Source organism: Cavia porcellus, unplaced genomic scaffold (genome assembly GCF_034190915.1).
Source record: "Cavia porcellus strain 051 isolate PalLab524CR breed Dunkin Hartley unplaced genomic scaffold, mCavPor4.1 scaffold_29, whole genome shotgun sequence".
In the NCBI taxonomy this organism is placed as follows: domain Eukaryota; kingdom Metazoa; phylum Chordata; class Mammalia; order Rodentia; family Caviidae; genus Cavia; species Cavia porcellus.
In genome coordinates this window covers 19402959-19429237 of record NW_026947512.1, presented here as the reverse complement: position 1 = coordinate 19429237, position 26279 = coordinate 19402959, and the positions used below count along the sequence as shown (strand labels likewise).

At 44.8% G+C, this 26279-nt stretch overlaps 3 protein-coding genes across 10 annotated transcripts in view; 1 reads left to right on the top strand and 2 right to left on the bottom strand.

Moving 5' to 3' along the window:
• Cntn2 (contactin 2) overlaps nt 1–8131 on the top strand; it is a 30713-nt gene extending 22582 nt beyond the window's left edge. For 2 of the 3 annotated variants that reach the window (XM_063240023.1, XM_005005876.3), the window contains exons 17-23: nt 488–558; nt 872–1106; nt 1339–1451; nt 2451–2637; nt 2949–3061; nt 3718–3916; nt 4270–8131. In XM_063240023.1, the coding sequence (XP_063096093.1) occupies nt 488–558; nt 872–1106; nt 1339–1451; nt 2451–2637; nt 2949–3061; nt 3718–3916; nt 4270–4379 (1028 nt within the window). In that variant the 3' untranslated portion in view covers nt 4380–8131. The remainder of the gene's footprint in view (nt 1–487; nt 559–871; nt 1107–1338; nt 1452–2450; nt 2638–2948; nt 3062–3717; nt 3917–4269) is intronic. The other variant, XM_003474797.4, reaches the window with a different exon arrangement.
• A 3654-nt stretch (nt 8132–11785) lies between these two features.
• On the bottom strand, nt 11786–14108 carry Tmem81 (transmembrane protein 81). Its single transcript, XM_013158063.2, has one exon. The coding sequence runs from the start codon at nt 13018–13020 to the stop codon at nt 12061–12063; it is 960 nt and encodes a 319-aa protein (XP_013013517.1). The 5' UTR covers nt 13021–14108; the 3' UTR covers nt 11786–12060.
• Nucleotides 14109–14291: 183 nt separating this feature from the next.
• Nucleotides 14292–26279, bottom strand: part of Rbbp5 (RB binding protein 5, histone lysine methyltransferase complex subunit) — a 37848-nt gene continuing 25860 nt past the window's right edge. For 3 of the 6 annotated variants that reach the window (XM_063240024.1, XM_063240028.1, XM_063240026.1), the window contains exons 10-14: nt 25673–25790; nt 24367–24436; nt 23772–24001; nt 22526–22717; nt 14292–16319 (exon numbers count right to left, since the gene is read on the bottom strand). In XM_063240024.1, coding sequence (XP_063096094.1) covers nt 16291–16319; nt 22526–22717; nt 23772–24001; nt 24367–24436; nt 25673–25790 — 639 coding nt within the window. In that variant the 3' untranslated portion in view covers nt 14292–16290. The remainder of the gene's footprint in view (nt 16320–22525; nt 22718–23771; nt 24002–24366; nt 24437–25672; nt 25791–26279) is intronic. The other 3 variants (XM_063240025.1, XM_063240027.1, XM_063240029.1) reach the window with 3 other exon arrangements.

Genomic DNA, 26279 nt, shown 5'->3' with positions numbered 1-26279 from the left:
CCTCAAAAAGAAAAACAGTAATTAAACACACTGGGAGCCCAAAAGCAGTGGGGTTATTGTTTTGTTATTTGGGTGGGGTTGTTTTGTTTTGTTTTGTTTTTTCTGTCAACTATAGTTCAAAGCAAACTAGAGCTGGTTTCAGTGTTTCAGTTTAAGCCAACAAAACCATCATTTATGCAGCACCTACTGTATGTACGCAGTTCTCTCGGTCAGCTTCATTCTCATGACAGCCTTTAGAGAAGCATAATCTTCATCTTACAGGGAGGAGAAGCAGGCTGTGGAGAGGTTAGGTTATACCACCAAGGAGACGCAGCTTGTAAATGGCAGAGATGGGATATGATCTCAGGTCTGACCCCAAGGTCCATGCAAAACTAGGTTGCACCTGCCCAGTGCCTCACCCTGGGGTGCTCTGTAGCCACAGGCTCAGGGCTTTTGTTTGCCTGCTCTCCGCTAACAAGCCACATTTATGTCCCTTGGCCCCTGACAGTCCCTTCAGTGGCACCCTCAGGACTCAGCGGAGGAGGTGGAGCCCCTGGAGAGCTCATCGTCAATTGGACTGTAAGCTGGCAGGGTCAGAAGCAGAAATGTGCCTTCGCATCATGGGGGACCTGCCTTGTTTCCCTCCTCTTCCCTACACGACTCGTGCTCCATCTGATCATTGTGCAGAAAGTACTACCACATCGCTCTCACTTAAAGTATCCCCTTCCCCTTTGTTTTGCTGCAATCTCCCTGAATCCACTGCAGGCTAGGCTGAAACCACAGTGGGCACAGGCATCCTGGGCTGCCCCTCTTCGTAAAGGTTGGGTGGAGCCAGAGGATGGGCAGGGAAAGTGCCTGCAACCCCTCGCCCATGCCACGCTCTTGCCCTCAGCCCATGTCACGGGAGTACCAGAATGGAGACGGCTTCGGCTACCTGCTGTCCTTCCGCAGGCAGGGCAGCAGCGGCTGGCAGACCGCCCGAGTGCCTGGCGCCGACGCCCAGTACTTCGTCTACAGCAACGAGAGCATCCAGCCCTACACACCCTTTGAGGTCAAGATCCGCAGCTACAACCAGCGCGGGGATGGACCTGAGAGCCTCACGGCGATCGTGTACTCTGCCGAGGAAGGTGGGCATCCAGGCCACTCTTGAGCCCAGCCACTTGTCTGCGGAGGTGGAGGGTGGGGGTGCTACATGTGCACCAACTCTGTGCAGGAGCAGCAGTGGCCTCACTTCTGGGGCTACCTTGTCTTCCCTCAGGGCTCTCCTCCTGAATTCTAAGCATGTGCAGTCCTGGCTGGGGCAACGTGAGACACAGGGCTGCCCCAGGGAATGCAAACCCATTCTGTATTGATCCCCAGAGCCCAGGGTGGCCCCTGCCAAGGTCTGGGCCAAGGGAGTCTCATCTTCAGAGATGAACGTGACTTGGGAACCTGTGCAACAGGACGTGAATGGGATCCTCCTGGGATATGAGGTGAGCACAAGTTGGGGCCTGGTCATCCCTCCAGGAATCACCCAGGCAAACTGTGCATCCAGTCTGCAGCACTATGGACACAGATGTCTCGAGGACTCCCTGGCTGACACCCCCAGGGAGGACAGATGTGCAGACAGCCTGCAAGGAAATGCCTGGCAGAGACAGTGCTGGGAGCTAGGGGGCCTGGGAGAAGTGGGCCTGGGAAGGGCCACAGCCTGCTCCTTTCATGCCAGGGCCCACCCAGCCTGGCATCTCCAGGCTGTGCAGAAGACAGCACGATCCTGTGTACCCCTGATCAGCCTGCTCCTGGGGAACTCTAGGCCCAGCAGGTCTGGCCTGAGCCCTGTGCCCGCTCCTGACTGTAGAGCTGCCACGGATTGGGTCAGGAAAGGAGGAAAGCTAGGAGCATCCTTGCCTGAGTGAGAACTTGGTGTTGGGTCTCCAAGTAAAGGTGTAGATACCCAGCAGCAGAATCAGCTCAGACTTTGTACGGCTCCGCAACCACAGGGAAAAGATAACTCCAAACTCTGCCTTGATCTGGAAGAGGTGTTAGTATTACAACTACTATTAAAATAGGTTTGCATTTATTGGTCAGTCATTAGAAGCTTACTAGGGGTGAGGGTGCTACCCTACAAGTGCAAATATGCATTTCATATCCATAGCAGAATCTCCTCCATCACCAGCCTGATTAATGTGATGCACTGGGCTCCAGAAGGCCACAACTAGGCTGAGGCTGGGCCCACCCTGATCATCCACCCACCTGCCCATGTCTTGTGCAATATTCTGAGACTGGGTGCCCTTCTAGACTGCCAGTCCTGGGGACTCACACCCATGTGGCCCAGCTCTCTGGGTGCTCATGCTCTAGCATTCAGGTTCTGAGAACCAGGATGGAGTCGTAGGACTCCAGTGAACAGAAAAAGGGACTGAATGGGACTGGGGGAAGGGCAGCGCTGGAACCTAGCCTTGGCACTGGCTTTAGGGCACCTCTGTCCCCCTCAGATCCGATACTGGAAAGCTGGGGACAAAGAAGCAGCTGCTGACCGAGTGAGGACAGCAGGGCTGGAGACTGTTGCCTGTGTCACCAGTCTGCAACCCAACACCAAGTACCATGTGACCGTGCGGGCCTACAACCGGGCAGGCACTGGGCCCGCCAGCCCTTCCACCAATGCAACCACCATGAAGCCCCGTGAGTCTGTGTGTGAGAGGTGATGAGGGTTCTCCAGGATCCCACTTCGGTCAAGGATGAGACACATGCTGTAGCCCACAGCTCTGGACTGAGCAAAAGCAAGGCTATGAGCTGACTAAAAAAGGGGGGGATAGAATTCATGGCCTCTCTCTCCTCCAGCTCTGTGTTTTCATGGGCTTGATTTTCCCAGGCAGTGGTGACAGAATGTTCTGAGTGAAGCTGCTGTAGGCAGAGGCTCAAGAAGGGCTGGCTAAGGGGAGGGGGGCCCAAGGAATGGTGTGGAAGGCTCCTCGACCTTTCCTCCCTTGCAGCCCCTCGGCGACCTCCCAGCAACATCTCCTGGACTTTCTCAAGCTCCAGTCTCACCATCCAGTGGGACCCTGTGGTCGCTCTGCGAAATGAGTCTGCGGTCACTGGCTATAAGGTGAGAGACAGCAGAGCTGCAATTCAGAGAGGGATCTGCATGAGGCCAAAGTGAAGACGGTGGCTTGGAGGAGAAACTATAAAAATGGGCAGATGGCATATGTCTTGGTTACTTTTCTTGTTGCTAAGACAAAATACCTGACACCCAAAATTAAAAGGAGAAACATTTATTTAGCTCACAGTTTGTAGAGGTTTCAATCTATAATTTTCTGGCTCCAAGGCAGGGTGGCGTGGCAGAGGGGCAATGGTTCATGGCCAAAACAACAGGAATGAAGAGGAAATGAGCCTCATTCTGTCCCTTGTATTGTATGCAGGCCGCCTACCCCAGGTGCAGCACTCATACCCTTAGTCCCAGCATCAGATTGAGAATCAATCACAAACTTTAGATCCAGCCATCTTGGAAGAGCCCACTGCCCATGACTGCATGAGGCTTTGAGGGGACATCCAGAAACCATAACGGGGTCCCTGTGGAAAGATAAAATGGAGTGAGGGAGCACTAATGGACTGGGGCAAGTCCTTTCAGTGTCAGGAGTCTGCCAAACCAAAGGAAGGGTGGCGGGCAGGGCTGTGAAGACCAGAACTTAGTAAGCTCTTCCTAGGGATCAGAGCTAAGCAAGGTGGAGGCCCCTCCCTGCTGTAAGGAACATCTCTCCACAGATGCTGTACCAGAATGACTTACACCCGACTCCCACGCTGCACCTCACCAGCAAGAACTGGATAGAAATCCCCACGCTGGAAGACATTGGCCATGCTCTGGTACAGATTCGGACCACAGGGCCTGGAGGGGATGGGATCCCAGCAGAAGTCCACATCGTGAGGAATGGAGGTGCTGACTCTTCCCAGCCTTATCCCAGGGGTATGAGTGTGCAACCAGGCCACCCAAGACAATTCCAGCCCAAAGGGAAAGAAGGCAAGCAGGAACCAAAGTAGTGTGCTGACCCAGACTTACCCATCCTACTGACCTTTTCCCTATCTCCTTGTGGGCCAGGAAAGTGAGGCCACCTCTTGAGTTGGGTTCAGTTTGAGACTTGCAGACCAGGCTAGGCCCTAGCCAATGCTGTAGGCGTAAAGTTGAGGGGTGCCTCCATGCTCCTAGGCTGGCACCTGGTGTCTAGTCTTAGGAAAGGTATGGATCCTGTCTTGAGGGCAGGGCTGGGATGGCACCAGGCTGCAACTGACTCAGCCCCCCATTCCTGCTGCTGGTTTCAGGCACAAGCATGATGGTGGAGAACGCAGCAGGCTGCCCGGCCCCACATCCCAATACCATCTTCTCCCACTCCGTGGTGATGTTCATCTTCATAGGCTACCTGGAGCTCTGATCTCAGAACCCCTCCCTCTGCACCGCAGCCAGACATCCCCCTCCCATGGACACAGCCAGCTGGCCCTGGCCCCTTCCTGATGCCAAGATGGCCCAATGCTGTGTAGAGAAGGGGTTTGAAACGCCTGCTTTAAATAGTACCCTTTTGTTGGAAGCAGGATATTTCATATTCTGCCACAGGACAGGACCACGCAAGGATATTTTCTTTAAATTGAGGCACTGGGCAGTGACTTCCATGATGATGCTCAGCCCAATGCCTGGGCCCCTTGGGGTCCTGGATGGAAGGAACAGGCCTATTGGGCAAAGGGGTTGTAATATGCCTCTTCAAATCAGTGGAAATGGTACTCTGAGACCACATGTGGCTCTGCCACCTGACAGTAGAGTCCTGAGACGAGGACCAGGCTAAAGAAGCAGGACAAAGTATCAATATCCCTCCACTAAGGAGAGGGCAAACCCTGGGACCATAGCTTCTGCTGGTTCCCCAGGGAGCAGCATGATGGGACCTGTCATTGCCATCCATGACAGCGAGCAGCCCTGCCTGCCCTGGTGATTAAGATCCAGGGCTCTGATGCCCACAGTCAGGAGGCCAAGATTCTTTGGGGTAAGGGGATAAGACTCCAGGCTGCTGCAGGTGGGAGCTGCAAAGTGTTGAGAGGCTGGGACCCCTGGTAGAAAGGGGCACCTGCCCAGGCCTGAGGCTTGGTCACCATCCAGGTGACACTGCCCTCCCAGCCAACACTGCCAACCCAACCCTGTTACCCCAAGGGTGACAGAGCCACTTCAGGTGGCTGGGTGACTAAAGGGCTTGTCTTGGGGAGCCTCCCACCAAGATCCATCCTGCATAGCACCCTCCTTCCTCCAGCTCTGCCTCCACCTCCCCCACCTGCAGGCCCAGCTGCTGGCCACCGTGCAACACACACTGTCCTTCCTCATCCTGAGGTAGGGAGGCTCCTGAGAGGGCAAAGAACAACACAGGCCTCCCTGCTCCCAGGAGTTCTCCGGATCACCTGACGAGACCCAGACTACCTGAACTACTCTTCCGCATTCCCAGAAGAAAAGGGGTTAATAAAGGGACAGCCTACCTTCTCAGGGTGCACTGCCAGTCAGAAGACCACTGGGGCTAATAAAGGTCCACAGCCTGCATGTCACAGATGATGAAATGGAGGGCCACCGAGGGTCAGGGACTCCTCCAGATCACACGGCCTATAAGCGGCATGGCTGGGGGAAGAACCATCTCCTAGCTGGCTGTTCAAGGCTGTGTGTAGGCAGAGGAAGGAGGCAGAGCCGACATGGCCTCAGCATGGCTGGGAAGACGGCTGAGGTCACAGGGGCATGAGCATCCTCTTGGGTTTAAGCTTGGTGACCGAGCCTATCAGCCTGGCCCAGCCAGCTTCTAGTGCAGCAGATTCCTGGAGACATCCAGGCACTCTCTGCCTTCTAGGCCTAGCCTCTGGTGGGAACTCAAAATGCTGTGCTGTGAACTCCCTCGCTCTTGCTGCAGAAAGAGGCTAAAGCAAGGACAGAGTACCCAGATGGAGGCCACAGTGACAGTACAACCAGAATCCCCAAAGCCTGCACTGTGACAGCAGGCTACTGGTGTTCGGGGAGCAATGGAACAGGCATCTGGAAGGGCATCTGCCCCATAAGGCACCCTGAGCCTGTCTTGTAGTTTACAGTTAGAGCTCTATTTTGTTATGGTTTTTAAACTTCTAAACCCTGCTGCATTTTCTTGGGCAGGTTTATGTTGATGTTCACCCACCACAATTTTTTAAAAATGTAAGCTCACATACCTTTCCCTCTACTCCCAACCCCACCCTCCCTGGGCTCCCTACCCACACTCCACCCCAATATGAGGTGCCAGGGTTAGGTTTCTGGCCATTCTCCCTTGCAGGGACTCCAGACAGCCTAGCATCTCTCTGTCCCCCGCTGCCTGGGATCTGACTTGTGCCCAGCTATCAGAAAGGGGACAGTGAAAGAAAGAAAGCTTCTAAATTCTGTGATTCTCTCCTCACTCCAGCTTCGCAGCCAGGCAGGGCACAGGTATCTAGCTGCCGGACTGGGGGAGGATCTGGCTTGGCACAGGACCTAAGCTTGCTTGAAAAGCTACAGCCAAGTACCTCCTTCTAATGAGGTCCATGAGGAAGAGGAAGGTGGATCTGCTGGGAGACCCAGGGTACACATTTAAAGCAAGAAACTGACCATTGTGCAGGTAGAATTTGTTTGGGAATGTAGAGCTCTACTAAAGGCAGATGATCCTGCAGCCCAAGATCCAGATAGGTTTGATAAGACAGTAGGTGACTTGACATGCACGCTTGCAAAACATCTTGCTGGGGTGGTTTGTACATGTGCTTGCTTGAAGGAGCAAACTTTATGGCGTCTCAGTGTCTCTTCCTGCCTGAGGGTCTACTGATTTGTCTTCTCTGCTGAGATGGGCTGGGACAGCTGAGGGAGGTTCAGCCCCTGTTCCTGGAGTCATGACTCAGTCCCAGATTCTCCCTACCAAGCCCCAGAGGCGGCAACAAGGGAGAAAACCACAGATGAGTACTCTGCCCAAGAGCCAACTGGCCATTGAATGCCGGAAGATGGGACAGTCAGCTAGCAGGCACTGGTTCAGGGGCCAGGGAGACCAGTGCCCATCTGTACACACTGGTGCTACTCCAAGATTGGCTATTGTGTTCTTGTGGTGTAGGGCAGGACAACTCTCTCCAGGAGTCTCCAGGCCTTCCAGGTTGTTTCTACTTTCATTCACAGCAGGACTAACACACATGGTGCCAGGAAGTGGCAGGCCATAGGGGCAGGGGAGGAGACCTATCTTTATTTGATAATATGAGAGCCAGGAATTAGATACCAGGGAAAGCTTCTGCAATGAGACCCTGGAATGAGTTCACAGGTCTCTTGTCTAGGCACCTTCAGGGTCTGGACCACATGAAGTTGTGAAGTGAGTGGGGGGAGATTCTTAGAATTGAGTGTTGAACACAGGAAATCTTGGAGAAGCCATCTGCTATGGTCCCTGCACCTTAGAGGAAGCCATAAGGGGGAAGGCTCACCCCAGGGATTGGGGTTACCACCCAGTGCCTTCCCCAGTGGGCACTGCCCCTGGGCAGTCCCAAGAGCCATCCATCTGACTCAGGGCAAGAGCCAGAAAGCTAAGGGGGCTGAGGATGTCTGACTCTCCCTTCTCTTCCCTCTGTCGAACTGAGACTGCCAGTGGGGGTCCTGTCTCTTAGAGGGGACAGCAGTACCCTCACATCTGTCACCAGCACAGGTGTGCTGCCATTTCCCTAGCTTGGCTGAACCTGGGTCAAAGAGGACTAAGAGGGATGAGAGGGTATTTTCCAAAGGGACTTCAAAAGTTCTGCAGAAACAGGCCTCTGCTGGGGTGCAGGTGCCCCACAGACTCATATGTATGGCCACAGGCTTTGGGAAGGCAGGGTATAAGGACAACTAAAGAGGAATAAGAAGGGTCAGATGGCTTTGCCCACAGTCCTGGGAGCCTCAGAGGCCTAAGGCATTTTGTGTCCTTCGATGGGACCCATCCTATCACAGCCCAAGATGCCAGCTCACCACCCACACGGAGACCTGCACAGCTCAGAGCTCAGGGTGTGGCAAAAGCTAAGCCTTTGCAGATCACTGACGAAGGATTCTGTTCAGAGGGAGCCACCTCACTGGCCTGATTTTGCTCTTGTACTTCTTATAATGGTAGCTATGTACTGACTCTGGCAGTTCTTAAATAAAGTTAGTTTCTCAACTTGCTTGAGGTGGCTGCCAGCAGTTGTTTTCTTACCTGCGCTGAAGGGCACCTCCTCGTGCTGCTCTGTGACCTTCTAACTAATGCTTCCCCCTTCCCATGGTCCCGTCACATGAAGCTACAGCACACACTGCACATTGCGGCACTTGGCCTGGGAGGCTGGGGGTAGGTGGGGAGGTTCATTAGGTCAGCAGACCCAGGCAGGTCACAGAGCACAGCATGCACTCTGCTAGGCTGGGCAGCCTTTACTTAATGCAGTGCCAGCAAACAATTCTACTCATAGAACTGCTTCAGTAGCTGGGTGTGGTGGCTCATGCCTAGAATCCCAGCACTCGGGAAGCTGAGGCAGGAGGACCATTGGGAGTTTGAAACCATCCTACGCTACAAAGTGAGCTCCAGGCCAGTCTGAACTGCATAGAGAGACACTGTCTCAAAAAGACAAAAAAAAAAAAAAAAAAACCTGCTTCAATGTTCCCAGGTCTTAAGGTGTTTGGTGTTGACTCAGTGGTCCCAGAGGAGCTCTTCTCAACCTAGATGATCAGTAACCCCCGCTGGTGAGAATTCGTATCTTGCCTGTGTGGCCAAAGCGCTGGGATCACTGCTGTTTCTAGTCTGGATGCTTTCACACATGCAGCACCTTTCGCCAAGCTTCCATGCCAGGTGAAGCACCGCAGGGATGAACTCGGGAAGCCCTGGGCTTGATGTTTCAGTGCACAGTGGCTGGGGCATCAGTCTAGCTCCCGCAGGATTTCAGAGGAAGAGCAGAGGGGAGCAGAGCCTCTGCTCAGTGCTTAGTGTCCTGCAGGGCCTGTTCAGCCCGAGGCCCAGACACACACCAGTGTGATGTTTAGAAAGCTGTTTTCTTCCCAGGGTCTCACTGGCCCTCACAATCACTTGTTTCCACAATGAGGCCTTCAGACTCAGGAATTCTGAAACCTATCCCCTCTGGGGTAGACAGAGCGGGGGACAAGAGTATGTAAAGTTTAAGATCTTTTCAAAGTAACATATTAAAGACAACTCTATGCGTAGGCCTAAGCTTTTGGTTTGCAACTGTAGCTAGGTATCAGAGCTACCTCTAAAACTTTCAAAAGACAAAGATGCTTTGAACTCATGATCTCTCTATATATAGCATATCATCAATAATGGGTCCATCGAATATTATATGCTTTCTGATAGGGCAGTGTAGATGTAGGTAGGGCTAGATGCTTGTGATTCACTTCTCAGAAATCTAATTGTGAGGAAATGACAGATCTAGATTGTAGGACACCATTCATTCAAGACAACCAGACTAATCAGATGCTTCAACAAAACAAAGTTGTGACAAGTAAACAGAACGCAAACAGTCTGTTGAAAATAAGAGTTAAAGGGGAAAACTGAAGGTAATATATGAACTTTTTTTTCATCTTGGATCAAGAATTAAATCAAGTTGGACAGGGTGATGAACACCTGTAATCCCAGCACTCAGGTAGCCTGAGGCAAGAGGGCCACAAGTTTAGGGCCAGCCTGGGTAACTTAGCTATTTAGGCTGTCAATCAATTAATCAATCAATGAAAATAGAAAGAGACTGCTAATTTAACTCAGTATGAAGGCTCTGTAGTACTGCCAATAAGCAAGCTATAAAAGTTTGTAAACTGGTGAAACTGGATATAAGCTCTATGTAAGATCTGGAGTTGCCCAAGTCGGGCAGCACAGAAAGCAATGTTCTAACAAGACAAGATGTTGGATTATAGTTCACAGCATTGTTTATTGAGGAAAAGCTCTTGCCTGAGGCTGCTAATGACACAGTTGGAGGTATTCTGCCAGCTCACTTGACCCGAAGAGAGGATCTCAGAAGATGCAAACATTTGCCTTTTGCCCAATCGACAGAGGCAAAATCCATGCCTGGCCCAGCAAAAACAAAAATATTATCTGACAGCCTCTTTCAGATCAAACACATAGCAAAGGGTAGGCCTCAAGGTAGTACAGTTTGGGATGTCTCATTAAGAAAAAGAATTTTTAAAATGGGTATGAAAGTAAATACTTAAAATGAGAAAATAAATCACAATAGTTTAAAAATTCATTACTACTTGCAGAGGGAAAAATGTAAATACCCATTCTACTATTTAACTGCCTAATGTTTCAATAATAATTTGCTTTTGAATGTTTTTAAACTATGTATCTTTGAGCACCTCTTCGAATGTTGGTTTAATGTATCATTTTCTAAGATGGTAATAGAATTTTTAAAAATTAGGGGCTGGGGATTTAGCTCAGCGGCATAAGCGCCTACCTTACAAGCAGGCAGTTGTGAGTTCAATCCCTGGTACCGATAAAAATGAAAAAAGACCAAAAAAAAAAAAAAAAATCCAGTCTGTGCTTCAACAGAGCTCTTAAGGATGGTTTTGCAGTGTAGACGATTCAGAATAATGTCTTATGGAAGACCATTGATAGTAATGCAATGTACATTTTTTTGAATTGTTAAATTTGGGGAAATCCTTACCAAACTTCTTTTACATATAGTTACAGAAAAAAAAATTTGGAGTTGCTCATGTTTTAGCTGTGATAAAAGGTCCTGTTGCATAGAACATTCCTATTAGGACAGTGTTAGATATGTGATGGGAGGCTGATTCAGGAGTCCAAATTCAAGCCCAGCCTGGGAGACTTAGTGAGACAACAAAAACAAAAAACAAAAAAACAATGATAAAAGTAAGTAAAAAGACCTGAGGATTTTACTTAGTACAAAAGCCCTGGGTTCAATTCTTGACACTGGGAAAAAAAAAAACAAAACACTAAAGATCACAATGTCTGTGACTAGCTTTCAATGATGCAGCAAAATCAATGTATATTTAGAAAGACAACTGAAAAAAATTACAAAGGGATCTTAAAAACGAGTCTATGGGTATTCATCAGACTTTCAACTTTTCTCTGGGTTTGAAACTTTTTAAAGTTAAAAGAGAACAACAGAATTCCCTGGACCACAATGGAAACTGAACTGGCATCTTCAGGGCAGGGGCCCAGGAATCTGGTTTTCTACAAGTCACCCGGATGATCTGGACACAAGGCTGCAGAAGAGAACCCCTGGTCTTTGGTTTCTGTTGTCCCACCTGAGCAGGAGAGAGGCAAGGAAGAAATACTGTCACTCTCAGCAGAATTAGCTCTGCTAGCGGCCAAGAGCTTTCCCCCTATGACTCCATAAGCCAATTATTTAGACACAGTCTGAACGGCTGCCAAGGTCTTAGGACAGGATTGCCCGCAGAGGAATGAAGGACCTAGTCCTCCTTGGGGGCCTTGGCTGCTATAGGGAACCAGTACACTTGACCTTCCCAGGCAAACAAACTTCAGAGCACTGAAGGGGTGAGAAGAAAACGAGTAGCAAGCCAGCCAGTGGACTGTTTCATGACTTGGTGAAGGGCCCTATGTTATGCCAAGTGAACAGAGAGGATTCGCCTGGGGAGGACAGGGAAGGCAAACAATTCATTCACATCCAGTGACTGGCAAATTACACACCTGAGTCAGGTGTCTAAATAACAGCCTCTACCAGATATGGGCACAGGCCTTGCACACAGCAGACAATCCCCAATGTCTAGTCTAAGAAACCCAAGGAAAATGAAAGCCTGACTGGGTATGGGACAGTATAAACAAATACAAGAGGTCGTAAGATAAAGAGCAAGAAAATTAAAAAGTTGGGTTTCCACATTGCTATTGTGAATCATTTTTATTGAAGAGAGAAAAATAAGTTTTCACTAGAAAAGCTATTCTTACATCCTTCTATATGAATATATTGCCCAGAAGAATGAAATGGAGATGGGAGGAACACAAGTTAAAAGGGGTAGGAGATGAATACAAGCTTAAAAGACAATTCTCTTCCCAGGAAGCAGGCCACTCTGGGGCACCTGGCAGTAGAGAAATCAGGAAGAGCTCCATCCAGGACACAAAGAAGCTGGAGACTGTTGCCAGGCTACTGTGAGGCTACTCCTCCCTGATCCTCGTGTGGTCTTTTGACCAATCCACCATCAGGCAGCCGGTCCCTCGGGAACAAGGATTGGAAGCTCTTGAGGATGTCGTTGCTGTGCTTCTCCCTCAGCACCCTGCAGAGGGCAATGCTCACCAACACACCACCAATTACTCCACCTACTATTCCTACCCCCATGGCCGATGCCACTTTCTTTTGCCACTTGGGGCGGTGAGGCTTGGAATAGTTGTCCAAATTAACTTCCAAGCCCTCATTAACTAATTTTTGCTCCTCGGTAAGGGACTGATAGAAATTCAGGTTCACCAGGTTTGGAGGAAGTACTCTCAGTCCAAAGTACAGTCTCTTGACCAGTCTCAAGTTTTTGAGCAGCTGCACATCACAGCAATATGTCCCGGAGTCAGACTCCCGAGCAGGTCTGAACCTCACCAAATGGGAGTTGGCTCGGAAGGGTTTGAAAACTTCATCGTTCGTTGAGATGATACCCCGAGCAAGCCTCCAGGTGAAGCGGAATGCCTCCTTCCCGATTTCCAGGATGTCCGAGCTGAGACAGCTAAGCTCAAACTCTTTCCCAACAAGAACAGTGAAATGCAGCATTCCACAGATCCAATTGGTCAGACACTCCAAGCGCTGGGATGTACAATTCCTCCTCACCCCATCGGGGCCCACCATGCAGGTGGTCTCCTCCTTATAGCCAAGGCCGCAGGTGACAGTACAGGCTGTGGCATTGACAATAACTTTCCCCATAGCTTCTTGTAGCTTCTTAGGGATGGCCAGAGTTTTAGGTGAAGCAGTGACGAAAGGCAGGTAGACAGACAGCACCAAGTTTCCTATGATGTAACTCCCGATCAAAGCCTTCATATCTAGTGGGCAAGGCACCACTTTGGCCAGCACCTTCCAGGTATTTGTGCTCAGTCCTCCACTGTCATTGCTTACTTCCTCTAACATAAAGCGATGTGCACGTCATCAATAACAATGCTCCCGAGTACACTAAAAATTACTACGCACAGGGAAGTTCAAGTTGTTACAAGTAAGGCCCCGAGGCAGGGGGAAAAAAGGGCAGTAGAAAGCAAAAAGCATCCTTTTACTATCTATATTCTTTTCACAGGCTCCTAACGAATTTGAAGCCACCTCTTGAGAGAAAAAGGGTGAAAAGACTTCAAAAGCAGAAATGACTCCAAATTAGCCCAAACACATAGGTCACACTCTTCCTTACCCTTTTCCCTTCCCTCTCAATTGTGGCATCATAATAGTTTCAAAATTCCGAGTTAAATCTGACCAAGTAAGAAAACACTGCAGTACAAAAAAACAGTGTTTCTACACTTCTATAAAAATGATTAATTGTACACTGGAAGATAAGTGACTTGTTGAATTTCTATTTCTTCCTTTGTAAGTGAAGACCTTGCATTTTTTAGGAAGGTCACCTGGGGCATCAAATGATATAGTGCACATGAAAACACTTTATAAGGTGTCAAACACTGTGTGTAAGGAATTTTAAAAAGAAGTGCAAATTCACAAGACAAGGGCCATGACACCCACTCAGATTAGCGAGAGGCTACATCAGAGGCAGCTCCTCTCCCTGCTGCAAATATTCTCTCCCAGGGGGACCAAAGACATCTGCTCAGTGGGAGGAGGTACAGTACACCTGACTCTTAGCCTGCACTCTCTACCCTACAAAACAGAGAAGGCTGTCTGCTTAAGTCGGTGAGGTTGCTAAGAAACAGCTATGATGTCAAAGATGGGTTCTCAGTCATGGGACAAAAAATTAGTAAGCAGACACACTTTCAGCACTAAAGGTTAAAATCCAATCAATAAACTTTGTGAAGTACCTTATTCTTTAGGAGACAATGAGCAGTCAATGGTCTTTAAAGCTAATTCAATCTAGAAAATAATAGACCAGTTTTTACTGTTTTTAGATGAATAACGATGCTCCTGACAGGCATTTTCGTAACCTCTGGAATCCCCTGCACTATAGTCTTTAATTAGAATCTGAAGACACATCATTCCTAGATAATCTTTTGATTAACACCAACTTTTGGGACAAATAATTTACTTATAATGCAGTTAGAGGCAGACATCTAGACACGCTGACCACCTTCTCCCCCCTTTCAGTTCTGCATCCCCACAAAGACAGATCTAATGTCATTTCAATAAGCTGCATTTTCTATGGCTGGTGGGTTCCAGAAGTGACCACTGTTTACAAACAAACATCTACACTGTTCTTTTAATAAACATCCGATTTTATTTACAAAGCATTAAAGCTTCAGCAAGAAATACCCAAGGCTAAGTCTCTTCTTGTACAAAACTACAGAACATTTAAAAAAACAAAATGGCAGCTGGGGAAATGAGGAAGGTGAAAAAGAGAATATACATATATTACACAAATGAAGAAATGAGGAGACAGAGGCTTTAGGAACAGAAAAAAACATTCCCAGAGCATAAATATCAGGAGCTGCTGCCAGAGAGAATCTGACAGGGTTTACACTGATTTTTTCAGTAGCCAGTTGAGGAGCTGGACATAGCACGAACAGTCAAACGTACAGTGGAAGAAACCAGCTCCTTCCCACACAGCAGTGAGGCAGAAACCCTGTATGTCACAGCTGCCTGTGACTGTGGTGTGCGGTGCCAAAGACTGCAGTGGGAATAGTGTCTGCAAAACAGAAACACATGTAGAGAGCCATCTACCGACCTCAGCCACTGGTCTAACTTACACGAAATTCACAAAATGACTGCTGAGGCGGCTGCAGTGGCAACTAAGAATGGGTTATGCAACTGACTCCTGGGAGAGCTTTCTCCAGCATCCGATTGTGTGTGTGCGCAAGTGTGTTATGAAAAGATGGTCTGGGACAAGAGGCTCTCCCTGATGTATTCTACTTTGATTTCTAGCCTACAATCTAAAAAGCAATCAACATGTTTGGCTACCGAAAGGAGCATCTACCAACTGATAGATTACACAATAAACACAGCACCGAAATTCCTCTTTAAAATTACTGAGAAAATGATAATCCAAGATAAGCACTTTTGATCAGCTGAAAACTACTCAGGGAGGCTATGAAGCCCTTTCCACAGCTGGTTTCCTGACTCTGGATTTTTAGAAAATTTCAAACACCTAATGCACACATCCATCCAATCTGCTACTTTTTTATTTAAAGAACAGCAAAAACAAAAAAAGAAAAGATAAAAGCTAAGCAACCTTTCACAGAAAGGAAGTGACTGAAAATATAGTAAGACAAAAGAGCATGGACACAGGACAGAAAGCTTAGTGACTGATGGGGACAGGTTTCCACAGGCAACGATAAAAATTTTACCTTGATCTTTGATTCAAACTTTGTTCGTGCTTTGATTGTGGGGGTATTTTAGTCCTTGCACAAGTTCCCCCAGCCCAATGAAAAAGAAACTCATTGAGAAACACCTTGCTTTGTTTCCAACTCTAGAAATCAGCACAGTAAAGTCATAAAAACTGCTGATGATACTTTGCTAGAGTTGGATAAAACTAGTTATCTTCAAAAACCATGATTAATGAGACCGAATCAATACTGGAAGAAAACATGCAATGCAAGGAAAATCTCTGAAATCTCTTATAGTCCAGCTTGTTGAGCAAAACGTAGTATGACAGGAAGAGGGAGCCTTCTTTTCTTCTTCTGCATATTTGAAATCTTTCAAGCACCTTTTTCTGCCCACCTTTTTATACAGTATGGAACTATCTGGGAGAGACAGGAGCTATCTGAGTGAAGGTAAGTTTAAAAATCAAAGAAAGAGAATATGCAACAGACATTTTCCTAGGACACTGGTAGCAAAATCTGAGAGTAGAACAAGTCACTTGAGGACATGCATCGAGCAGAGAAGGCAAACAGGAGATAGGAAATGACATGTCAAAATGATGCTGGGTACAAGCACTGGATGAGCAAATACAGGTATCTTTTCGCCAGCAACAAAACCAAGTGTTAAAGTATAAATGAGTCAATCTCCTATTTGATGTCTTTACAAATCCTCATTCCTGAGAGCCTATTTGGACTTATGCTTGAAAGGGAAGATCAGGGACATATGCATTTCTTTCATAATTGACTTCTTCATTCAATCCTAAAATTCACTCCTCCCACCTCCTGGGTGGGAGGCAGAGGCCTTTGTTTTAAATTAAAGTCAATCTCAAAAGACTGACCACATTGTCCACAGACCACCCGATGGCATAGTGGGGAAGAACGAAGAGCTTCAAGGCCTTCATAACAGTTCTGAGATTGCTCCTCCTGCTAAGAGAACAGGAAAAAAAAAAAAAAAAAATCTTTTAGCATCACCTTGGACCAGCTACTTCTAAGAACAGAAAATATACACAGATCTGAATGATACATCACAAACGTACACGGTTAAAAAATTTCTTCTTTCGGGAAAAAGTTCTAACCAACTCTTAATTTCCAATTGCTTTTCACTGAATCAACAAATAATAGAAGTCCCAAATCCCCATCTTAATACTTTTCTCAGATCTGCCCCAAAGGTTGGGGGGGATTTTTACAAAATGGTGACACATCTGCTAAACTACGAACCATTCTCTAAGGTATTAACAAATGATGTTTAACAATCTAAAAGGAGCAACAAACAGAAGGAAGGAAATTCTAGGATGCCAAATCTTTCATGTATTATACTGGTCCTAAACGATTAAATGAGCAAGAAACCTCTTCCAGTTCCTTAGGTGACATCCGTTCATCCTAGAATCCCAAATAAGGCGAAATGGTAATGAAAGTCACTGCCCACCTTTCTACGCATCAACAACTGATCCATAAATAAAGCCCTGAATAATAGAATCAAATGACCACTTCCCTGGTTATTCCATAGAAGCTGTTCAACCTCTGAGGGACATCCTTAAGTGAGCTGCTGTGGAATATTAACTAGGAAGTGTAAAAAGAGAACAAGGTGAAGAAAATCCTGCCAGATGTCATTTGGAATGAGGAATAACATGCTACCTGGACATAAAATAGCAACAAAATAATTGTTCAACTTATGAAACTGCTGCTTTGAACCTGATTTTTAAAATTTCACTACAAAATAAAAATGGGTAATTTACATTTTTCTGAGAACAGTCTGAAATTAGGGCAAGGTACAAAGTTTACCCAACACTGCATTGCTAAGAATCAAATTTAAATGTTTTATAGTTCACTGAGGTTAAAAAAAATCATTTGGCATCTGTTTTTCAGATTATACCCAATGCAAAACATAGTAATAAATTGAGTTGATTTAAAAAAAATACTTCAGGTAAAAGAATACACTCCAGCCTCTGGCCTCACTGATTTGTTTCCATAGGTATCCTGACTGATTTAGTTTTAACAGTTAAAAAAATGAACACAAGGGAGAGATTCCCAGACCCCGGAGAGAGATCGCTACCCCCGGGGAGACAATGCTGGACCCCGGAATGTCGGGGGGAGGGGTTCTTTCTCTCCCTGCATTCTTTTTTTTTTTTTTTTTTGGCTTTTTCGTTTTTATCGGTACCGGGGATCGAACTCACGACTGCCTGCTTCCAAGGCAGGTGCTTATGCCGCTGAGCTAAACCTCCAGCCCCTCTCCCTGCATTCTTAAAATAAAGGTCATTTATATTTAAAAAAAAAAAAAATGAACACAGGACTGCAATTTTTAGCCTAAATCATGACAGCAAAAAGTAGCTTGGTTCTTTGTTATTACACTGTTTTTCAGACTGGGTCTCACCACTATATACTTTACGCTTTCACCATTACATAGTCCAGACTCACCATCCTCCGGCCTCAGTCTGCCAAGCGCTGGAACTAGAAGCAGGTGCTACTTCACCAAGCTCAGGAGAAAGTGATCTGACCATAAACCAGTAGCCTTAATAATCAGCCCTCAAGATGACTAATCAGTACCTTATTACCTGAGCAGTTCATCCTCATTGTTGAAAATGGACAAACATGTATGTACACATAGGCAGACATACTGTAAACTGAAGCATCAGCCAACACACTAAAACCATAGCAAGCACTATTTTGAGCGGGCTAATACACACGGAAACAGCAACACAGAAGATCTGCAACTGCCCCAAGGAAACATGTTAGTTAGCTGCAACATAAAAGAAATTTCCAGTAACACAGTAGTAGAAAATTCAGTTTAAGATGACAGCTATCTCTCGTACTTCCTAACAGCAGCCCAATTCAGGCTGGCCCTTAGGCCCTACGGAAACACTGCAGCATGACTTCCATGCTCTACCCTGGTCAGCTAATATAGTCACTCTGAAGAAGAAAGAATATTCAACTGACTCATTTCAGCAGAAATTCATAAATTAGTTTTCAAGAGCTGTTTAAGAAGAAGGAAAAAAGAAAGAGAAGAAGGGAGGAGGGAAGAGAGGGAGGGAACCTCATTCACTACCACGCATTTAAAATAATCATGGGTCCGGTAGTGCCGTGTAGGTGGCTCAAAGCCCCAGGGTGGTGGGCCAACACCAAGTAGTTGTGCAAGCAGCACAAGGCAGGCAAATTTGCACAGTACCTATCTGTCACTAGATATAGCACTTGTGCTCACTTTAGCCTTAGTCACCCCCAGACCCAGGTTCACACCAACCCTCCATGCCTACCATCCCATGAAGCCTTTAGACTATCTTCTATATGACAAACCACACCTTTGGGGCTGAGAAGTTCTTTGGATACAAAAGACTTTCCCGTATCTCCAGATTACTTATATGGAGGTCTATTTGTCTTGTGTTTTTCTCTTGGAATGTAAAATCAATCTCTAGTCACAATACAAGAGGTTATGACAGTTTTGTTAAGTTAAATCAAGTTATGAAATGGTTTCACTGTAACTGGTCAGCTGAAGACATTAACACACAGCTGTTGTTCACCCCTTTGGCAGTAACACAACCTTTAGTTATAATCCTGTTTTCAAACAATTATGCTCTAACACCTAGTTTAAAGGGAGGTCCACAAAACTTTGAATCTACAATGTTCCTCAGAATGAATTAATTATGGAAGGTGGTGTAGCTCTAAGCATTCTGAATCAGGTTTTATTTCTTAATAGCTGGTGGAAAACTGAAATAACTGCATTCTGCTTCTGACTGGAAATCTCCAAGGTGTTGAAGGGCACGAGACCCACAGGCCAGAATGTCCCTCAGTGGCCTTGGAAGGCCGCGCACTGATCAGCAGCAGTGCTGGTCAGCCTGTGCCTCCTGGCTGACCTCCATGACAGCCACAGTGCTGGAGGGAGCCCTCTTCACCCCAGAAATTCCACACAAAAGGCACTCATATTTGTCCTAAAACTGGGGCTTCCAGTGGAGCTGTTTGTGACAGCCTGTGTCACCACTCTCTCCCAAACTTGCAGCCTTCACAAGGTTCACAAGGTTCCAAAATACAATGTGGCCCTTCTGAAGGTCTTGGAACCATGCCTTAAGTTGCTGTGAGGTTGTGTTTGTTTTAAACAGTCCCACTCCTCAGTACTCTGAGGTTCAAAGTAGCCATCTCTGTTCTGGAAAGATCTATTCAGGAAAAAGTCAGGGAAATACGAGAGAAGACAGGAGAAAAAAGAAGGTGAGACAGATTATACTGGGAAGTATGCAACTCATGCAATCATGAGGAGCTGGACAAACATCTGCAGTGATCTACACAATTGCTCTGTCTCTGTGTTACTAAGTGTTTCATCACTCTGGCTGGTCATGGGAAAGGCTCATCTCATCGTTATACTCACAGAGCTGTTAAAAGGGTTGCTTCCACTTAAGAATGATCTACTTCAGCCTTAACAAAAGCATTAGAAAACAGGAGTCCAGTCTGAAGCACCCTGCTACTCCAAGATGTGAGAGTCGGCCTTTAGTCAATCAGTATATCATTTAATCTTGTCAACAAAGTGACGACGGATAATCTAATAGGTCATTGACAGTAATGCCCACTTTTACTAGAAGAGGCTTTTAAAATCCTGATTTATACAAATACTAAAATATGCATCCCACATACAGTTTAAACTTTTATTGCAAAAACCTGTCTCTGTCAAACAGATAAAAAAGATGTGGTATTTTTATATGGAGTACTACTCAGCTATAAAGAAGAATCAAATTGAGGCTTTTATAGGTAAATGGATGCAACTTGAGACCATTCTCTTAAGTGAAATAAATCAGACTCACGTATAAATATTGTACTGTCTCCCTAGTGTAAGAAACTGAAAGGCTAAGTAAGATCCAAAATATACAGTAAATAATATGAAAGAACAAAAAACTGCTCAAAGGGGAAAAAATAATTGGGATAGGTAAAAGGAGAAAAGAAGGAAAAGGAAAAAGATATAGATTTGTATATGTAGACGTAAGACAGCTAAGATGATTATACTACTAATTCTAGTTCTTGGAAAAGAACAGTTAACACATGCGATTAGATCAATTTTGCATGTCTATGTCTGGTAATCTAAGCAACTCTTTTGAAGATAACAATTTGCAATATAACAATCATTATTAAACTCCTACCAGTTTGTTTTGAAAGCCTATATGGCTGTTTATCTCTTTTTTTTTGGTCTTTTTTTCTTTTTTTTTTTTTTTAATCGGTACCAGGGATCGAACTCACGACTGCCTGCTTGCAAGGCAGGCGCTTATGTGGCTGAGCTAAATCCCCAGCCCCCTGTTGTTTATCTCTTTTGCTTTTCTTTCCTGTGTGGTTTCTGGGACTGAATAAACTTTCCAATATTTTTATTCTGACTCTCACTTAGACACTGAGTTAGTGTTAGTGACCATCTCAATTATAACTCAAAGATGATGTCATTGTATTATTGAGGAAAATGTGAGTTTAAAATTTAAAAAAAAATTTACCACATACTTTTTATTGGAAAGCGCAAGATTAATTATAGGTAAGTTTTAAAGAAGCCGAGAGACTGCATGTCCTAAAGGGTTTTAATTAATTGAATCTATTAGGTGACATTTTATTTTTTTTTACACTTTTTTTTTTTTCTTTTTTATCGGTACTGGGGATTGAACTCACGACTGCCTGCTTGCAAGGCAGGTGCTTATGCCACTGAGCTAAATCCCTAGCCCCTAGGTGACATTTTAAATCACCCTAAAAGCATCTGAGCTCTTTGGGTCAGGGAAGTCGATTTAAATTTTAAATTGTGTTTCTTCTGCATGTTGTCAACTTACACATGAAGTGGACAGACACAGCCTTAGGAGGACTGAACGTATGAGTGATGATTACCAGTGAAATACCATAAATACTAGAGAAAAATACAGAGTTCAGTGTATCGTGTTAAGATATGAAAAAATAGCCAAGTTAGGTTAGACTATTGAAAATAACAACAAACTGAATCTTTTCTGAGCTTCTCTGCAGAAGAAACTTCATACTCACAGATAATAATTAACTGACAAAGTATAGATTAAATGAGACTGTTTTACAGTTTAATGTTTATAATAGTTGAATTAATACACTTCGATTAAAATTTTAAAGCAGCAGAGAGAAAACTTGAATATAATCACCGACATTTCATGAACCCTGCCTGCAGTCTGTTCAGTGAGAAGAATATTGAGAATATTTTACTACTTAAACCAGCATTTACATATGAAACAAAAAATTCCAAATCTCAACGTTTCAATAGAAACAAATATTTTCTAAACAAAAGACCAATTAGCCTAAGTTCACAAGCATTCCTCCATGATGTAAAAGTGAAAAAATCCAAATATTAAGTTTTTAAAAATTGAGTTGTTATAGATAGTATAGTGTCTGTCTTTTTGGTAACTGCTTCAAGATGGGGGGGGGGGGCCAAGATGGGGGGGGGCTGGGGATTTAGCTCAGCGGCATAAGCGCATGCCTTGCAAGCAGGCAGTCGTGAGTTCGATCCCTGGTACCGATAAAAACGAAAAAGACCAAAAAAAAAAAAAAAAAAAAAAAGATACTGGGAGGAAAAACCCAAAAGTCTCATTTTCTTCCTAAACATGTTGGTACTAACGATTTCATTGTTTCTTCTAGGCTACTGGGAGAAAAGTACCTCTCTCCTATGGGAGTCCAACAATATAAAAATAGAAGACATTACAGTACAACAGTCAGAAGTCAGAAAAGAGGCTGATGTCTCTGTCTATGGCACTCAGATTTGAACCAAAAGCCGCCACCACCACCACCACCACCACTAAGACTACCACAAACAACAAACCTAGAGCAAATACAGAGGAAGAAATGAATTCAACCAGGGGTTCTGATATTTTAAGGTCATGGATATCCCAATAGGAATCTGATGAAAGCTATGGACATCTTCCTCAGAAAAATAATCACACATTTTGCAAGTGATATTGAGGGAAAGTAGGTCTTCTGAAATCCTTTGATAGACCCAGGGTTAAGAGCCACTGAATTAAGCCAGTTCTGGTTTAGCCTGCCCTTAGCAGCTTAAAATACAGCTGCTGGGGAAAAAGGAGGGAAGGAGAAAAACGCTGCAGTTAAAGGAGGTCAAGGGCTGTACAAAGCAAGGCCACAAAGCAAGCCAGACAGTGCTCCCAATGTGTCCTTACCTGTCAAGGGCTGGCTGAGCTCCGCCTGCACTTTACCCTTCGTTGGTCCTTCCAGAGGTAAACCTCTGTCCCCTTTGTAGAGTTTCGGTTTAAATGGAGAATCTTTCTCTTTACCTTTTGATCCTTTAGGCCGGCCTGCTTGCTTCTTCTTGGATTTGCCATCCCCCTTCACACCCAGTAGTGGATGGACTTCTGCAGAAGCACAGAGACATATGAGGGAGAGGTCACACACTACTACTGCCAGCCCCCCACCAGATCTCTTAGCAAAGAATAGTACTTCTGTCTCCCAGGTCCACTAACACAGCAGAGAAGGCTGCCTGTGTGTTCTTCTAAAAATTGTAAAAGTGACCATTACACAGTAACTGATTGACAAAGAGGCACAAACAGCCTATTATGGCTCATACCAAGCCACAACTCTAAACTGAAAAAGCAGCAAAAGATACTATATTAATCCAAGATGGAAAAGGGGTGTGTGTGTGTGTGTGTGTGTGTGTGTGTGTGTGTGTGTGCGTGCGCATGTGCACACACTGAGGGGCATATACACAGAAAAATGCATGCACACACAGAGGCATGAGTGGGCAAAAATAGTATAGGCTTGGGAACTAAATAAGCAGGGAAAAGAATCGTGACTCCACCACTTTCTGTGAGATCTTGGGCAAGCTAAACAACCTCTTCACACATAACTTCGACCTAAACCTTCTCCTTTGTAAAGCAGGAATAATAAAACACCTTGAAGAGTTTATGCAGAAGTCAGCAATGGTGTATATAAACCATTCAACAGGGCTTGGGACAGCACAAACATGCAAACAGCAGCATGAGAGAAATGTGCAGCTGCATCATTAACTGGTCTGCAGTTAGCTGAAAGAAAAAGGAAGATGCCTAGTAATAAATATATCCCCACCTATCGCAACAGATAAACGACTCCTAGAGTCAGACTGTAAAAGCAGACAGGAAGAAGGAAATGATTGTCCAGGTCTGACTAGTATTTTAACACCTAATAAAACCGCCTATAGGAAAAAATCCTGAGCTATGTGTCAGAAGACAAAATGTGTTATCCTAGGTTAAGATATTAATGAGCAAAAGAAAAGTGAACACAGATGGAATCATCACAAAGCTCTCAAGCACTATTAAAAAGATTCATGGGGAAAATTCCTTTAGGGTAAAATTTGCTAAGAGGAAATAAAGAAATGCTGGACAAAAAGAAGTGGTACCTGCCAGTCATCAGGGAGAAAAATGTAACTCTTACCATCATTTGGCACTCCTTGAAGCTCTATATTGGTTGTTTTGGGTTTCTTCTTAGGTGGCTGGGACCCATCTGCTGAAGACTGCCTCTTCTTCTCTGAACTAGCCCCTTCGTCCATCAAGGAGGTTTGGACTGCATCTGGCGGGGGGCCATAAGGATTTTCTTCTGGGTCTTCTACCTCAGGGGCAATGGGTAAATACAACAGAGCCTTTGAATCTTCCAGCTCTTCATCACTATTTGGAACAGGATCAGACAAGGGGATTGGAAAAAAGAGGAGATAGTTGCTTAAACCATGAGCCCTTCCTCTAGCACCTTTATTTAGCATACACACCAGGCATGGACCTAGAACTTTAAGAAAGCCAAGATGAACAAAAGCAAATCAGAAATCAGTAATGGTAAACCAAATAAATGAACTATTTCTAGTTCTTGAATTCTGTATCAAGGAGAAGGGAAGGGAAAGTAGGACTAGAGAAGAAAGACAAAATTGTTCCTTTTCAGCTAATAGGCAGATGACACTGAAGGAACAGTCAGGGAGCTGAGCAGTACCCACCAGAGACAGGAGGCAGATCCCAGCCCCCTGGCTCTCCAGGCCACTCACCTGCTGCAGAAGGCAGCAATGGGGTCCACACTGGTGACATCGACTTCCTCATCTTCAGCAGCATCAGCCCCTACAGGACAGAAACACAGGACAGATTTGAGATGAAGTAAAAACTGTTTTTTATATATATATATAGCTTAACAGTTTTAACAAACTGAAGTTCAGGAAATACAAAAGAGGAAAACCATTTTATTTAAGAGCTGAATTTCAACCATATGCTAGGGGAATAGTGATGACACGAAAGTCAAGAAGGTCTTTTCAACCAGTAAAAAGCTCTGGGTGAATAGATATAAATGGACTACTTCAATTTACACAGTAAATGATACACAATAAAGGTACGTGCAATGATCATGGGAGATAGGAGACGGGAGTAATGGGAGTAACTCATGTGAAAGTCTGAGAAGGCTCACAGAACATGATCCCAGAATGCCCAAACAATCCAGAATGCTTTGCATCCCCAGAGATGTTTCTGAAACATGCAAGGCATGCAAGTCATCTAAGACTCAAAAGTAAGGACCAGCATTTTCACGCTGGACAGAATTAACCTTAGTCTTGATTCCCTGATTCCTGTACCATGAAATGGTCCAGTAGTGGAAGATCTGTGGTATTAATTACAGTGCCAACTGAGCAGTCTAAAGCATTCACACACAAACCCCTTCTGCATGGAAAGTTCTGTGTTAGACATCATGAAGATAAAAAGTCAAATCTTTATTTTCAAGGAGGTCCTATCTACAAGTTTAGAAGATGAAATAAAAATAACAATGATCATAGATATAAGGTCCTATCTACAAGTTTAGAAGATGAAATAAAAATAACAATGATCATAGACATAATCATAACAGAAAATAACATTTGGGTGCTTACTATGGTCTAGAGGTACTTTACGTGACTTATTTTATTCTCCACAATCCCAAAACACAGGTACTATTATAACCTCTTCCAGTGAAGAAATACACATTAAAGTGAAGTATTTTGCCCAAAACTGACTCCAGAGCCCATGTTCTTGGCCTTTTCTTACTGACAAGGGGTGACAGAACACATGACACAGCTGTACTCAATACTAATACTTTGTTAGGTGCTACTCATAAATCCCCATTTAGTTAACTGCAATTAGCCAGCAAAAACAAAAGTGAAATGTCAAGAGAACTCCTTGAGCCCTGGGTCAAGCGCTAAGCACTGCGGAAATTATATATACTGAAGAAAAACAGGGCACTTTAAACTATAACATAAATTTACCCCACAAATTTAAAAGATTAAGTAAAGTGATCACTTTTCCTTTCAGAAATCTGCAACTGGGAAGCATTACCTGTCTGCTCTGGCTCACTCTTATCTTCATCTTCAATATCAAACTCCGATTCCCGTTCCTCATATTCAACATTTTCATCCAACTCTTTGAAATCTGGTGCAAATGCACTCCAATTTTCCTACACACAAACAAAATAACTCTGTAAAAAAGCAATAATCTAACCCTAGACACTAATGATATAAATGAAAATGTTAAAAACTCAGATTAAATTTGGAGGGAAAAGTTAGCTATCTATAGGTTTTACCATCGTAAGCTATTTCCTATTTAAACACTTCCAAGTTATTAACTAGCTCTCTAATAAAATAACTGCTTGTTTTAATCTTTTAAGATGTAATTTTGAGGTAAAATGTTAAATTTTCTTTTTTGAATCTTTGTCAATCACCTTTATTTCCAAACAGAAATCCCTATATAGAGACAATCTACATTAAATTGTGTGACTACACTAGTCTGATTACAAATATAGTTTAAAGAGCTGAAAGTAAAGTTAAATGTAAAACAGAAACTGAGTTGAAAATAAGAAAAGCAAAAGAAAAATAAGCTCAAGTAACAGAAAGTATAATAGACTTTCTCCATGAAAACAGAGCCAGCAAACCAAATTAGGACCAAG